Raw genomic sequence first — 17,421 nt, forward strand, 5'->3', positions numbered from 1 at the left:
CCAACTTGATATTTTGCCTGAAAACCCTTTTTCTGTCATGAGTTTGAAGTCAGACCAATTGGCATAATTTTTCAGACGGGTGAGATCATGGTTGCCATTAGTACTATTTAGGTCCAGTTGGTCTTTAGTAAGCATAGCGGAGCAGGTTAGGAGGGATGACGGATTTGTGACTTGGATGAAAGTTTGACCAATTTTTACAACTTTATCAGTGAAGAAGCTGGCAATTTCTTTGCAACGTTCCTTGGCAGCTGTTATTTTGTGTGGGGATGTGAGGGTAGTTTGTCTGTTAACATAGTTGAAGAGCTCCCTGGGTCTATTCTTAGCATGTTGGTTGCGATAAAAAGTGGCCTTTTTGCAAAAAATGTGTTTCTTATTTTAAAGCGGTGCATTTCTAAGTAGAGCTAGGTGCATTGCTGAGGGATTCTGTCTCTATGTCCTTTCGTCATGTCTGAGTTGTCTCCTCTTGTTGTTAAGATCTGTGTTGAACCAAGATTTTGTTTGAATTGATCTCGATTGTTTTAGCTTGAGTGGAGCCACTTGGTCTAGAACCTTCATCATCTGTATTTAAGTATGCACTGAGGTCATCATTGGTATGAGTGAGAGGGTGACGCTATAGTTGGGCATGAGTCCTTGATTCCAGTTCATTTATTGAGACTTTTTTGTTGCTTCTTGTCCAGTGCTTAGGCTTATCAGTTGAGGGTGGGTAGGATCTGAGGTGGGTATCGACATTAAACAATATCAGATGGTGGTCAAACCAGTCAAAGGGGGAGATCGATCTAAGTGAGACCAGCTAATTTTTGTTGATAATCACATCTAGAGTGGATTCTTTAATGTGTGTTTGTTCATTGCAGAGTTGTTTAAGGTCGTTTATTTCAAGAAGGTTGGTGACGTTTTGGACTGTGGTGTCTTCTGGGTTATTCCAGTGCATATTGAAGCCGCCCAAGAACACGTCCTCCTTGTCAGTTAGGGAGAACCATTGTAGAAAGTCGGTTAACTCTTCTTCAAAGAGGACGTGATCACCAGGAGGGGGGTAGAAGGTGTGTAGTTTGATAAGAGAGGAGCCTTTGACTGTAATTTCAACTCTGAGGTATTCAAAAGTCAAATATACTGTGATTTTTTATATGGAAAGCTGTATTCCTTCTTTGTGAATGATAGCTAGTTCACACCTGTACTTTTAGGTCTGTCATGTCTAATGATGATCTATCCTGGTGGGGTAAGCAGGTCTAGAATGGGGATAGAGTGGGCATTAAGTCGGATTCAGTGAGGAAATCGATATCTATTTATTCACTGAGTATAGCTTCAGCGATATCTGTAGCTTGTTGAACTGATGATCTACAGTTGAGGAGCATGCATGATGGAGGGCAGGGATTATCATTGCTAGAATATAATGTTTGAATGGTAGTGTATTGAGTAGGTGATCTGGGAGATAATTCTAGAGATTCTATTTGTGCCCGCTATTACTGGGATTGGGGAGGGAGGCTTATAAACCATATTCTGGTTCTTTGTGAGGTAAGAATCGCTAATAGTATCAGCTTCCAGAGTTGATATGCGGCAGAGAGCTTGGTAGGGTTTGTGGGACTGACCACACAAGGGAGTAGAGGGCCGGAGGATCCATTGTAAGACGGTGGGAAAATGTGTGTGGGGAGACGATTTATAACTACCTGGAGTGTGCGAGCGGGGTAGCTTGGCCTGGCTTAAGAGGTCTTGTGTTAGATGCATGATGTTGGTAGCTATAGAGTCAAGTTTATGCTCCATTCAGGTCAGGAGCTGGGTAAGTGAGTCAATTATGCTTCCAGCCTTGAGAGAAGGAGGCAAAGCTGCAGGTCCTAAGTATGAAGAAGGAGAGTATGCTATGCTACGGGGTTGTCAGTGTCATTGAGACTGAGTGTGAAGATGGTTTGATCAAGCAGAGTAGGTTCTGCATTGGTAGAGAGGGGTGCGCCTTTAGAGAGTTCAGTAGCAGACGGTCTGTATTTTGGGCCTGCGCTGTCTAGCTCGGGGTCGGCCTCAAAGAGTTTTTTAACAGTGTGTTGGCTGATCGGGGTGGAAGCAATTGAAGTCATTCTAGTGGGTATTTGTCAGCAGAGTGTGGTAATGGGGGCAGTGCGATTGCCCAGAGTGTTAGAGGAAGTCACAGAGTTGCAAAGCAAGGAAAGGAGCTCGCGACGGTTTCGAGTTGGTGGTGGTCCAGGGTATGAGAGATAGAGTTGTTTGGGGCACATGGCCCTGTTGAATTAATGAGGTGAAAAGTGCCGAGAAGTGCCGATCAAAGATGGTGAAGTGAGGGCCAGTAACTAGTATGAGAATCTTTCCTGCCCTGAAGATATAAATAGCGATTTTCCCTCTAAAGGTTGGGGAGAGGGACATGGAGAGTTTTAATCCATAAGGTATTTTGATTGACTTAGTAACTTGAAGGTGGAGAAGGAAGATGTTTTTTCACTTTGTAGAGTGTTTGGTATAGAAGACGAAGTCGGTTTTCTTATTGCCGTTGGTCAGGTGTCGGCTATTTGTGTGTCTGGGTGCTGTTTCAAGAGTCTGTATCTGAATTCTTTTTTTTTGCATTATTGGAGAAATTTTTTGGATCCTTGATGCTCCATGATTTGTGTCCATATCGCTCAAGTGCAGTGTCGAGGTGTTTGTGTGGGAACATTGTTTAGACTTTAAAGTCAGGTTACAGTTGAATCGCGAGAGTGATGAATTACCGCAAGTTAAAGTCTTAGAAGGCTAGACAGGGCACTGTGGAGGGTGTGACGCTGTATAGTGAGCAATATGTTTGGAAATGGTTAGGATGATTGGAAGGCTAGACAAGGGTGCTGTGGAGGAGTAACGTTATACAGAAAGCAATACGTTTGGCAAATTTGATGCGCAAGGGGGTATCAATTGAGGAAAGAAGCATTGTTTAGTTCTGGAGATATACAATATGCACATCTAAATAAAACTCACGAACATCAAATAAGTCAGGAAAAAAATACACAATGCATTGGATAAATAAGGATAAAAATAACAAGTGAATAAGATGCACAATAGTGAAAAGCGAGACATTGTTCATTGTTAAGGCCATTAGGTAGTGCTCCATGCTTGGTAAGGGTCGCCACGAGCTCCAGGCTAGGTAAGGATCGAAGACCACATGGAGAGTTCTAGGTCCCTTAGAAGGTTCAGTCTCTTAGGCTCTCCACAGTCCCTGGGCCCTGTCATTTAAGTTGCCCTAAAAAACACCACTGGTAGTGCCCTCTTTACGTTGGTATCAGCGCTCTCCTCTCCTTTGTGGGGTTAGGTGAGAGTTTGCTTGTATCTGATGCCGCTGCCTCAATTTTGGCCACCGAGGTCTGCAACAACCCCATCCATCAACTTTCTCTCAAGCAAAATATCAGGGCTGTCACTGGGGCTCACCGTTCCCTTATTGAATCCAGGTCAAATGCTGATATGCATGGCGCTTATTAGCTTGTGGCTCCAGCTGCACCATCCCGTGCCTTCACTGCTGCCACCTACCCTCGTTAATGCTCATCGCCACCAAGTGGAGCTGTGGCATCACAGGGCTCAGCTCACCGGGCCTGCCTCTTTTTCTGGGGCTCACTAAGGCAGTCTTCGTGGGCAGTTGGTGCGCGGAAGGATATACAGGGTCTCCTCATCCTGCCTGAGATCAAAGTCACCCACAGTCATAAAGTTCTAAGGCCGATAAGGACTCTTGAGAGGTGGGAGGAGGAAAGGGTAGATTCTGTCACTTAATTTTTAGGTTATGGGCCACACTATTCCAAGATGTCCGCTGCATTAGATGTGGAAGAGGAGCTTGAGTTACAATAGTACACTGTTAGTTTCTATTGTCAGGTTTATTAGGGTTGATATGTTGAGATGTGGAAGATGAGGCAGAGTCTAAAATGCTGGCCCTCGATCGTATAAATGAGCTGGGACGTTGGGAACAGTCACAGTACTCAGTCACATGACACAGCACCTCCCCTAGACACAAGGGAGCAGCCACACCAGGTGGAGAGTGCACGCCTGGAGCAGCAGATAAATGCTGCTCCCACCCCTGAGACCAAAAGACAATGATCTAGCGAATCCCCCAGAGCACCAAGATGGCCGCCGTCCACTACAGGTCACCCACCATGGGAGACATTCCACTCTGTTCCTGACGCCAACAGGCCAGCGTGGGCAAGACAACGCTTGCAGACTCGAAATGCCCCCAAAGAGCACACACACCTGGCCAATCCGAGAGTGTTCATAAACCCATTTGGCACAGTTAGGCAACTGAGCCACGCCTCAGAGAAGAAAACTGATTAATGGGCTTAAAGCACCCCCTGATCAACCCAGTAGGCCTCAAGATAAATAACTGGTAGGTTTTCTCAGGCACAAAATTAATTTGCAGAAGAGGAGTGTGTATAATATGTTGGTCCTAGGGTTAATGAGCCTTCCCCTGGCCACTATGTGTAACCAGCAGTCCACAACTTCATATCCTAGTAAAGTTTATCAGTTGGTTAGTGCATATCTTGCGGAGATCCTTCTGTTGATGTCTGGTTGTGATAAAATAGCTCTGGGAGTTCTGACATAAACATATGTATGTAATCTGAAAGGTAAACAATTTGAATAGGGGTTTTAACTTGATTTTCTTTCATCTAAGGTAGAAGAAATGCAATAAGGTTGGGCAATAATTAACAACTAAACATAAGTTGCAACAAAAAACAATACATGTTATGTTATGGGCTATATCAATTCTCATACAGTACATTGCATATACATGCAACACATTCAATATAATGTACACCGAATAGATAGGGTGTTTTCCTTACATATCTTCAGCAAAGGAGACAGTCAAATCTTGCTGCCCCTCCTTGTTCAATTACTATCATCTCCTACTACATTTTGTTATGTTTTCATTTGATAGATTTTGTTTTTTTTCAGAGCTTTAGAAAGAGAAGCAATTTTTATTTATTGGACTCTTAGCCAGTGTTCAAAGCGGTACAAGAAATGCTGCTCATGAGTTGGGGAGTCCGTGCTTCGAATTAATCTCACGTGTCTGCTATGGGAAAAATAACTGTCACTAGTGTGCAGGTGGATATTTATTTGGGCCGTAGGTACCCATGAAAAAACAAAATGCTTTAAAAGCCCGATCAGAGGGCAATATTGTGGTATATTGACCACGCAAGGAATTATGAACAACCACGGTTAGACGGTGGCAAGTATTGATGGGACAAATAATTGCTCAGACCTGGATTTCCAAGGAATGTTTCTGTAGGACGAGTTCTCATGTTCAAAGTGATGGTACCCATGAAAAAACAAAATGCTTTAAAAGCCCGATCAGGGGGCAATATTGTGGTATATTGACCACGCAAGGAATTATGAACAACCAACGGTTAGACGGTGGCAAGTATTGATGGGACAAATAATTGCTCAGACCTGGATTTCCAAGGAATGTTTCTGTAGGATGAGTTCTCATGTTCAAAGTGAATGAGTCCTGTGCTCTGGTTGTTCATAATTTTCTTGCATGGCCAATATATCTCATTAATTCCTCAGGGATCTTCCTCCAGCCCCTTATCAACGTTCTGCAACTCTGGCACTATGATTTTCTCATTGCTTGTGCACAACAGAGGCTTTCAAGGTATATGCCTCAGGCATTTATTTCCTTGTCCTGAAGATGATCCCTGCATTCCTTAAGGGATCGAAACGTCGTCGACTCTTCTCACCTTGACATAACTGAATAAATGTATCATTATGTGCTATAATGTGCCAATGTATTCCCTAGTGGCTTAAATGTTTAAATTGGTTGGCCACAACTTTCCGATGCCTTAAATATTTGTTATGAATCTGCTCCCACTTGTATATGCTTTTTTCTGTTCAGCCTTACATTAAAAAACCATGTCCATTTGGACATAAAATAGCCCTAATTTTATTACTATTTATATACACAGTATACTAATATTTTTGTTTGTTAGGGATCATTGTTTCTTTAAACAGCATATTCATGGGGCAGGATCTACTGAAAAATTGATGGTGTGCAGTGATAGGCCATACCACCAGCTTAGTCAAGTATTCATTGACCAATTTACCTGTCATACCCACTGCCATTATCTGTACTACCGAAAGGGGTGCATTCGTCATCAGTGATGCCTTCAGCATTGATCTAGTAGCCCTGATGTCAACTAAGAAGGGAACCGTTTTGTCTAGTATAGTCCCTTCAACATAGGACCTGCTTGGTCTGCCTCTATTGGCGGTGCTATCAGGCGGTCTTCCACTTTCGGCATCCCTAGAATAATTTGTAAAGTGAAGGGTAAGGTGTAGCGATCCGCTGTCTCTCCTTCTGATGCCCACTGTGCGGTGTTGCCTGTAGGTGGGACTGGCGCAGGAGGGGCGTGTGTGGTTGTATACTGGTGCTGAACTGTCCTGGGGTAAGTAGGCAATGGTGATGGAGAAGTTGCAAGGTAAACAAAAAGAGAGGTAGCTCAACAGATCCCAGGGAACTGAGCACTTTTAACTGTAAGCAGAAAGAATGTCCCCTGGACTTAAGTTCACATATACTAAAAAAAACCTTTATCATACACTCAGAAGACTGTCATACCTATACATCATCCAAACCTTACTTGTTAAACATTTAGTTACTCCATATACTGTGGCATAAAAGTAAATCCAAACTGGAAAGTGCTAACATATGTTTATTTATAAAAGCGCCACAAGAATGTACTTGCATCCCTATAAAAATTAAAAATTCTTCAACTGATTTCTCAAAGGATACAAATCTAGTTAAACAGACAATATAAACCCACTCATCTTATACATTGAACAGTACACTGGTTAAACCACAAGACCCCGAGACCCCAACATTACAGTTGTAATATTCTATTTGGCCATAATAGAATATTACAACTGTGATGTTGGGGTCTCGAGGTCTTGTGTTATATAAATGAACATATTTTAGCACTACTTTCCAGTTTGGATTTACTTTTATGCCACAGTATATGGAGTCACTAAATGTTTAACAAGTAAGGTTTGGATGAGGTACAGGTATGACAGTGTTCTGAGTGTATGACAAAGTTTTTTTTTTAGTATATGTGAACTTAAGTCCAGGGGACATTCTTTTTGCTTACAGATGGAGAAGTTGCATCAAAAATATTGTGCTGTCAGGGCCTGCTGCTGTGATGGCCCTCCAACTGTAGACCCGGTATTATTCAGCAGGGGCAGCTTGCTCAACAGTGTCCCGGTTGGTTGCAGTTGAAACATGTAGTCCATGGTGGGGGCTGGGATGCTGCTGTGTCTCCCTGATCTCCCCCTCCCTCTTTCTGGTCCCTTGTCTTTGCCTCGTCCTTGTTGACTGTTATTGTGATAGAATTGTTCTTGCACAACCATCAGCCGTACCTTAGCTTTCCTTGCCTTGGCCTTCTCTGCTGCCTTTAAATGCACCTGGTAATCTGTACAGTATTTAGTAGCAGCAGGCACTTTTTCTATTGGCTCCTGCTGCCAGCAGACAAAGGAAGTCTGCAGAGTGTGTGTAGAACTGGGAACAGTTCCTGTACAAAAGTTGTAACGAAGGCTGGCAGCCCCTCCTCCAGGGGGTTGCACATGCCACAGTTTTGTCGATATATCTGCAGGAGGCGATCAAAGTAGGTAGTCACTGTCTCATCCTGATCATATGTTGTATTCACTATCTTAGACCAGTCTACCTTATCCTCCGGCACTTTAGTCTTCAAGTATTTTACAACAGTTTTCAACTTTTCTTCCACCTAATCACCTGGTTCCCTATCCTCTTTTCGCTCTGGTTGTGATACTGGCCAGCCAGCAGTACGCTTTCTGTCCTCTCATGAATCTTTTGGTACAATGATTGTGAACAGGATAAAAAAATGACTTAACAAAGGAGCCCTCCCACTGCTACCATCCTTTTCGATTCTGCGCACCACATTATGGGGTACCTCATGCAACTTGGAAAAATCCTTGGTAAAGGACATGAGGTCCACCTTAGACCATGGAACGTGTATGTAAGTTGGCGTCCAAGTTTTTATCCCGTCGGTGGGGCCACTCTCAAAGTGGCATAAACATCCTAGACCTGTAAACACTAGGAATGTGGAGGCAGTTGCCAGCTGATGCACTACGTCAACGGTGGTTAGAGATCTAGTCAATTCTCTCCATTGGCGATTGCAAGGTGTCAACAACTTGAGTAGCAGTCCAGGAGGACAGTTTGGCATCCTGGAAACTAAGGGGCAGATTTACAAGCCCCTTGCGCCTCTTTTACGCCATGGTGTGGGGTATTGACAACGTGACGCATCTGTGAGATGCGTCACATTGTAAAGCCCTGCGCCATAAGGAGGCATTCCTGCGCAGGGGGTGGGGGGAAGAGTGGGGGGGGGGTGTTCCGGTGCAGGAACGCCTCCTAAAAGTGGCTGAGTGAAATCTACAAGATTTCACTCAGTAACTTTTAGGCCAATGCTGCGTCAAAACCCTGCGCCTGCTTGAAGCAGGCGTAAGGCTTGAGGCAGCACTGAAAGAATAGGCCCCCCCAGAGCATTGCTGGAGCTGCGTCGCGCTTGCATCTGTGTAGTTTTGGACCATGGTGCGCCGCATTGTAAATGCGGCGCATCATAGGTGACGGAGCTGCGGCGCACAATTACTGGCGCATCCCTGCTAATTTGCAGGGATGAGCCAGTAATTGTAAATCTGCCCCTTAATCTAGACATGTCCCATTCATACAGCGGTGGCAGGGATGCGGAATCACAGTCAGTACTATTCATCCTCATGTGCTGTACGTATGAGGAGTGAAGTCTGGGACTGTTATCGGGCAAGCTAACCTTTGCCAGCATCAGCACTGGTACTAGTTATTATATTCAGCCAGTAGTTGAAGGACCTGTAACCTGCACCTTCACTAGACTGTAGAACAGGGAGCTGCACGTTGATCCGATTTAAAAATGATCTTAGAGGCGGATGAGGTGTGGGGGTGTCTGGCTGCGATACACTGTTCCTCTGGGGCCCAGGATGGCTTCTGCTGGTGCCTCCCTATCTTCAGGCAGCTTTTTGTGGTGGATCTGTCATATGCTTCCTCTAGAGATGTATTGTTGTGTACTATGTATTTTGCATATGTGCATATGTCCCACACCACTCCCTGAAAGCCATTTATGTTCAGGACATGGTCAAGGGACCCATCTTGACATTTCTGCGGCCAGCTAGTGTTAATTAGTTTCAGCAGTGCTGTTCCTTTTTCTTCACACTGTTTTGTCCGTTGTCATGTTCTCTGCTCAGCTTGGTAGCAGTGTAGGCAGCTTCTTCTTTCATAATTAAGAGACATGGGATGCTTAAAATCTTGCCAAGATCTACCCTGGTAAGTTCCTCATTTAGGAGCGGCTATGCCTGTGTGGGGCTTCTAGCCTCTATAGCTGAAGTTAGCACTAGAGGCTCAGCAACTGGGGAGTTTTTCCCAGTTGTGGTACCTTTCACCGCTGATGTATATGAAGGGGGGCTCCATATGTATCCAACAATGTATCTGTGTCTCCCCTCTCTTCCTCTGGCAGCGCGCGTTCCAGAGAAAGGCAAGGATCCACCCCATTTACAGCACTCTGTGTTTTTCTCCACTGCTTCCTAGCACCCTGATCCCTTGCTTGTTCTCTATTGCTCTTTGTCAATGCCAACAACTCCTTATGCAGCTTGGCCATCATGTCACTAGTTGCTCTTAAATCTCATAGGCTCAAATCCCAAATCCACAACAAATCCCACTCTGCTGGGTGACTTTTCTTACCTTTCAGTATCAACGTCTCTCTCCTGTGCGCCAACCTCAACCTATCATACGGTTCATGCAATGGAAATTGCAATTTTTTTTCCTAGCTGTCATTTTATGCCATTTCTCCAAAATAAGCCACTGCCTTAGTACATAAGGCAGTGGCGTATAGCGACCTGGTAGGCGAGACACACTCACTGCTGTCCAAGTCCCCCTCACTCATCTGGTGTCCCATGGTAGGTTCTAATATAGCAACTGTCCCTGGGGTGTGACAACCCGTTCACTCAGGCTAAACATCACAACACAGAAGGATGGCTCTGAAACAAATTTTCAAAGCTCATACCCGTGGATGAGACTGGATGAGATGAGAGTGAGAAAGGGGAACGAACACCTTCAAATACATTCACCATTTGCATTCAGCCCTGCACAATATTTCAGTAAGAAGCAAGATGTGCATTCAGTCACACTGGCATTCCGAGGACAGGTCTTATGCTATTAGTTCATCATGAGGCATGCACAGGTAGGAGGGTGTCATAGAGAAAAGGAGGCGAAAGGTGCAGGGTTTTGCCCCCGGCATCCTCCCCCCCAGAGGGAAGCAGGTGCAGCTAAGTTTAAAGACAAAAACCAGTGGAATCCACTGTTGGCATTGCATGCAGTGACTGCAGAAAGTGATGAGCCCTGCTCTCTCACTCACTCATGCATGTTCAAGTAAGTGGGGGAGTTTCCCCTTTAGCAGCCTAAGTGTGTCCTACTCTCACACCGTAACCCAGGACACTGTTGAAGGTGAAGAAGAAATGGTAGTGATATAAATGCGAAAGGGGCCCACATCCATACCAGAAGTGCAATACAACCAAAGGAAGAACCCAACATAACAATAAAAAGAAAAAGTTCCCAATATTATCCCAAAGTGGCATTATCTCAGCATGATAACAGAGTGATGCAGAACATCGATGTACAAGATACGTAATGCCTAGATCTGAAGTAACAATACAATCATGAACGGTAATGAAAAATATATAAATACTAGGAATACCCAACCCTCTGTACGCAATAAACCACTCAACCATCAGGGCAAATACATGATACCTGTAAGACACTCAATCGTCAAGCGATATACTCAACAGGCCAACCGTACCCTTGGCATGCCACCTGCCTGAATCATTCAGCACACAGAGATGTTTGTCACCCTCCTCTTGTAATCAGGCGAACCCCTGGTTACATGTAGAGACCCCACCTTGGTGTAGACCCCTGTGATCTAGACCCCAGTGACTGGTATGTAGCTGCCAGTCAGGAGGAAGAGGGGACACCACCTGCCCGCACTACATCAGCGGAGCACACTATAACTAGTAAAAATAGAAGAGGGGATAATGGGCAACCCTGGTTCATTCCTTGAGTTAACTGAAAGAACGTAGATAAAAGACCATTGGGCCTAACGTTTGCCACCGGATTAGCATATAGTGCCATTATCATGAAATCAAATTCATCGCCTAGTTGGTAGTGCTGTAAAATCAAATCCACAGCATTTGTAAAGTGGAACACTTTCACCCTTAAGGGTATCTGGGTGGTTTGTCTCCATCAAAGAGCCAGGTCTTGAGTCTCTTTCTGAAGTCTGCCAGCGAGGGGGATCTACGTAGCTGGAGGAGAAAGTCGATTCAGGACATGCAGCAATGTAGGATGCGGGGGGGTGTGAGAGGAGCGAGTGAAGAGGAGCGCAGGTATCTGGAGGGTTGGTGGAAGTTCAGTCGGTGGTTGATGTAGGCAAGTTCTAGGTTATAGAATGCTTTGTAGGTGGGCAGAATGGAGGAAGACCCAGGAAATCTTTTTAAAGGCCTGTTCCGCATCACCCGCTAATGCAATAGCTGGGGAATTAACACATTCGGACTTATCAAGTGCATGGCAGAATAATCTAAGTTGTCCACAGTCAGCCTACCCCTTCAGGAAGCCTGCTTAAGAGGGTGCAATGATGTTTCGTATGACCTTTTCCAACCGTAATGGCAGAATCTTTGCATTTATTTTACAATCTGTGTTGATTAAGGAAATAGACCGTAGTTTCTAAAGTCCAAATGAGAGAGAGAGTGTGTGTGTGTGTGTGTGTTCTGAGCGCATGTGTGTAAAATGTCACCTCTGTATCACCAGATGTATCCACCTGCACTTTTAATGCACTGACTTGTGGTAGCCTTACTGCCAATGTCACCCTGAGTTGAGATTATTTGTGTATGTACTGGAAAGATTGTGGATCCATTAAGTGATATTTTGACTAGGAAAATGACTTTGTTGATGTTATAACTTATCTCTGACGTACAAGACGCGATAAAGACTTGTATATAAAAGTTTTCACCAAAGCTGCAATAGTTGGAAAAATCCACTGCCAACCACAGCATCAAGATGAAGCTCTTCCTCCTGCTGTTTCTGGGAGTCTGGCAGGCAGGTAAACCCATGAAGAGAGAGAGTCCATGGGCTGTTGTACTTCTCAGAATTGTTGGGAGCCTAGCTCTGTCACGACATCCTTAGTCTTCAGGGTTGTTAGCTGTTGCAATCCTGGATTTGCATGCACATGTATAGACCTTTGCAGCTTTTTTAAATGCTCCTTCATCATGTCTACCTTTGGATCATTGCTTGGTGTCCTTGTGTCTTCTGGTTAGGAGTGTGTGACAGGATGAGGTCTGTGCGGGGTATATAGTGCTGTATTGACGAGAGGGGACTTTAAAGATATTTTACAAATTAGCTGGTCTTCGCTTACACAATCTAAACAGCGAAAGCATTACTGACGTGAATGGCTAGGAGGGTGAATAGGCTTTGACACATTTCAAACCAAGCCTTGTGCACAGGTTCCTTCTGTGCCAATCACTATGTGGGTTATATATAGATATTTAAGCTTTATTGTCGTTTTCAAAGCCAATCAGATTTAGCGAAGACATTTAAATCTGGCGGAAGGAGGGTACTATATGCTGGAAGGCACCATTCATTGGGAACCAAGCCTTAGATTTCAAATGGCCCCCAGTACATGTTTTTCATGAAAATGTGTTGTGTGGTTGCCTGCTCAAGTGGGAATAAAGTTGAAAAACAGCATTCTGGAGCCACTGGAGAGGTTGATTTGGACAGCAGTGGCCTTGATACCTGCTGACTGGATCATTTTAAGACATAAAGGATCAACATTTGTGATAAGTGCAATGCGACTGGCCAGGAATGTGACAAGTTTTTTTACACAGGTTTAAAATTAAAATAAATTAGCTTTTCCATGCTGCAATAACGTGGTGTTTTGAAACAAGATCTTCATTCAAGATTAAATGACGGTCACATAACAGGGATTTGTTGCAGCCATCAGGCTACACCCTACAGATTCAGGTCCTTGGGCCCTTGTGCAAGCTTGGAAAATTACCCCTTTTACTGTGGCTCGGGTAGTAAAATATAGGAATGATCCGATTTTAGTTGGTCCTTCAGGGCTCAGGGTCACAGTGGACCTTCTGCATCATTGGTAACTAGGCCCTGGTGTCCTCACTGACATGAACTGCCTTCTATATTTGTTCGAAAAATACTTACTGTTGCGCTCAGATAATGCAGCTCAATTTCACAGTGGTCACGTATTGTTCTTCAATGAGAAGTGTTACTTTCATTCGTCAATATCACAATCTTTAATAGTCTTTTCAGTTGTAAGGTCAGTTTCACATTCCTTGTATTCATTCCCCTCTCTTACTCTTCATGGCCATTGCTGAACCATGGAGCCAGATCTAGAACCCTTTTTTGCAGTTGCAAACTGGAGATCGGCCCGTTTGCAACCGCTAAAAAAGGGTCATGGCATGTACAAATGCTATTTTGTGAGTCCCTGACTCGCAAAATAGCGTTTGTGACTCTCGCTATTGGGAAGGGACGTCCCTTCCTAATAGCGAGTCTCAATGCCATGTACTATTGTTTTGCAACCGCATTTGCGGTCACAAAACACTCACAGTTTACCACCTACTTCAAGTAGGTGGCACACCACTCGCTTACGGGAAGGGGTCCCCATGGGACCCCTTCCCCTTTGTGACTGGCAGTTAAAAATATTCTTTAAGAGCCGGGAGAGGGACCACTGCCTACCCTTCAAAAATGAAACTGAAAGGTTCAATTGTTTATTTTTTAATGCATCATTCCGTTTTTCTTTAAGGAAAACTGGCTGCATTTTAAAAAAAACTGCTTTATTTAAAAAGCAGTCACAGACATGGTGGTGTGCTGATCACTGTGAGTGCTAGCCATTCCCAATCGGGTCGCAAATTGCACTTGCCTCATGGATATTGATGAGGCATGCAATTTGCGACCCCATTGGGAATCACAAATAGTATCTGAGACACTGTTGCACATTCTTTTTAGCTAGTCGCCAATTTGCGAAATTTACGACTCGCTGAAGTGAATGATCATACATCTGGCCCATGTGCTTTAAAATAAATATTTCAACGCTGTATCATGACAAAGGGAGAAATACGTTTAATAGATTGTGAGGTAAAGCATTCCATTGTCATAAAGTTGCTTTGTTTTAGGGATTCATAAAAAATACCTTCCTTCCGCACCAAAATTTACAAAAGTTATTGATTTTTAAGTGAATACCTAACATGTAATTGGTGGATTGGTCACAGGCAGGCTGATTAAGAATGAAGTTTGAAGCCAAAATTCACACTAAAATTTATATCGCTTTTCTCCTCCTTGAAAATATATTTCCAGGTGGAGAAATGTCTTTTCTTATTCGCCCCTCTAATATCCAGTTAAGATGGGTATTTGAGTGTTTACAGACTACGGCCCAGATGCATCAAGCTAAAATCTGCTCGCAAAGGGGCAGATTTTCAGAATCTGCCCCTTTGCAACCGGTATTTCTGCATTTGGGATGCATCATCCCAAATGCAAAAATCGCAATTTAAGAAATCGCAAAATTGCGATTACTTAAATTGCTCTTGCATTTAAGGAATCTCAAATTGAGATTCCTTAAATGCAATGCATTAAAGTTAAAAAAAATAGCGATTTTGCTAATAGGGGGCGCAAATTACCATGAAGTTGAACTTCATGGTAATTTGCAAAAACTTTGAAAAATGCACTAAAGTGCATTTTTCAAAATTCCATTTTACACACAGACATGCCCTTAGGGCATGTGTGTGTGCAAGATGTACCCATATGCAGATTTCAGGGGTGCAACAGAGTGTCCTTTTGACACCCTGGCACCCTTGAAATTGCAATCTCAATTTGCGATTCTCTAATTCTCTAGACCCATATGAATGAATGGGGAGGTATTCTTTAATTGCGACTCGCTATTAAGGAATTTTAAGAAATCGCTATTTTTGAAGCGAGTTCTTCATGCATGGCATTTGGCTATTCCTTATTAGCGAATCCTTATTTTTCGCTAATAAGGAATCGCAAAATGGATGCTTGATGCATCTGGGGGTACATTTGTATACTTACTACAGCCTTTTAGGCACTAAGATTAAATACTCAAATTGAGTGTGAAAAAGCACGAGAAAGACGTGCTACTTATAGAATTTAGACTATGAATCACACTTGCAAATACTCCACAACATTATTTTCCATATGTGGGTGTTCAGCTTTGCAAACTTTGATATATTAGTGGTTTCTCTGTAGTGTGTGGGGCTGGTGCCTCATCTAAAAGTGTCCTGGCTCCCCCTTGTGGCCTAGCACGCGATGACAGCTGAAGCCAGGAAGAACAGACACTGGCTTCGTCGCCTGGGAACAGCGATGTGTTGTGCCTGTTTAAATGTCACGTTTTACTTACTTTTGAATTCCCAAGGAGTGTGTGATTGTTTTCAGGAAGTTGTGTTTCTGTAGTTTTTTTCATGCAATATCCTACTCATGCACAGTGCGTACTGTGAAAAGAGCTGCCTCTCTGAGTTTAGTTTGTTTGTGGCTGTTTAAAACGGGCAACGATTGAAGGCTGTGGTGCTCAGGATGAAGGCAGAGAGAATCTCCCGCAGTGCCCATCACTAGGCCATAAACGAGTTCATAATTAACGCTCATCCAATCCTTAGCCTTTCTGCAGAGTACGTACAGTAAGGTGTGCCATTTATAAATGTGATCCTTTGGAAAAGTGTGTGAAAGAGGTACACAGCTGCGGAAACATTGCCAGAGCGAAAGATAAAGAAAAGACAATGCTTGCAGACGAGTGTTTATTGTGTGTGAGGAGGGGAGGGGAAGGAGATGAAGGAAGTATGTGCAGGAGAGAGTGAAAAGAGGGTGCTGATGAGGAAAGAGAGGTGTGAAATTTGCAGCTGGAGGATTTCAGAAAGGCATTAGGAGAAAAGTGTATACATGTCTAACTCAGACACTGCAGAAGAAAGTGGTGTGAAGAGAACTAGAGTGGTTGAGACACGTCGAAGACCACTACCCTTAAATTCTAATCTGTTGAAAATGTTTACATTTTTTCATGTGTGTGTGTGCGTGTGCGCGTGTGTATGTGTGTATGTATGTATGTATATATTTATATATATGCTGATTCTTCCGTTCTCGTGACTTCATTCCCTCCGGACAAACGGACGCAGACCCAAAATTCGGTGCAATACTTATTTAATTATAATAACGCCCTGCACCACCGCCATGACACGTTTCGGGAAACACAGAGCCCTTGCTCACATATATATATATATATATATATGTATATATAGACATGTACACAATCTTTATGGTTGGCCATTGTAGATGTCCCCACTACATTTATCTCTGTCCGCTTCTGTGCCCCCATAAAAATCACTTCTAGAGACACCACTGGCTTATATGAATTGGGATCTGCCATTTGCTCCCCCTAATGGCACCGTTTTACTGACCTAAGCTGAACTTAGGTACACATATAGGGGCAGATTTACAAGCCCCCTGCACCACTCCTACGTCACTTTTCGTGATGTACTGGTGGCGCAGGGGGCTCCTCCATTTTACAAGGAGAGGAAAAGCCTCCCAGCGTGACTTTTTCTCTCCTCGTAAATATGGCCCCTTCACAGCAGCACTGTGCATGGAAGGGGCGTTCCATGGGTTTTGCTGTGGGTGTTCCCACGCAACACCCATGGAACAAGACACATCTCCAGATTTACAAGAAATCGTAAATCTGGAGATGCGTGTGAGTGCTACGCCACCCTAGAGGTGGCGTAGCGAGGCGCAACGAGGAGAAATGTTTAATTCTCCTCGTTTTTTCCTCTTTCAATGCGTGCTGCATTCTACAGCACGCATTGAAGGAGGAAAAAGCCTCTTGTGATTGTTTTTGTGCAGGAAGGTATCCCTTCCTGCACAAATACAATCTCCCCACGACGCAGGCACCCTTGCACCATAGTGCAAGGGTGCCTGAGCCGGCGCATGGCTGCAGTTCGTGCGCCAGCGCAGGGGAAGCACAGAGATGCAACATATTCTTGTAAATATGCCGTATTTCGGTGCTTCCAAACTAACGCAGCACGGCGCAGCAAAAGGACTTGCTGCACCGTGCTGTATTACTTTGTTGTAAATCTGTCTCTTAGTTTTATAAATCAGGTGCACAAAGAACCACTGTCTCATGTCTTTTCACATTTCTCTTGATTCGTGTTTTGCAGATGCCTACCCAGCAAAGGCCAAAGACATTAGTGACATTATCAATGGCTTCAGCTGTGCCCGGGGCAGCATCCCCTGGCAGGCCTACCTGACATACAAGACAAACAAGGGAGACCACTTCTGCGGGGGATCCCTGATCAATCAGTGGTGGGTCCTATCGGCTGCACATTGCATGGGGCTGTGAGTATCCT

General features: G+C 44.0%; 1 protein-coding gene across 1 annotated transcript in view; it reads left to right on the forward strand.

The window, feature by feature from the left end:
* Positions 1-12,000: 12,000 nt before the first annotated feature.
* The window catches only part of LOC144762905 (trypsin I-P38-like), an 87,203-nt gene continuing 81,782 nt past the window's right edge, over positions 12,001-17,421 (forward strand). Inside the window, exons 1-2 of the mRNA XM_078648202.1 lie at positions 12,001-12,116; positions 17,233-17,410. Of these exons, the coding sequence (XP_078504328.1) occupies positions 12,074-12,116; positions 17,233-17,410 (221 nt within the window). The 5' untranslated portion in view covers positions 12,001-12,073. The remainder of the gene's footprint in view (positions 12,117-17,232; positions 17,411-17,421) is intronic.

This window comes from Lissotriton helveticus, chromosome 6 (genome assembly GCF_964261635.1).
Source record: "Lissotriton helveticus chromosome 6, aLisHel1.1, whole genome shotgun sequence".
NCBI lineage: Eukaryota > Metazoa > Chordata > Amphibia > Caudata > Salamandridae > Lissotriton > Lissotriton helveticus.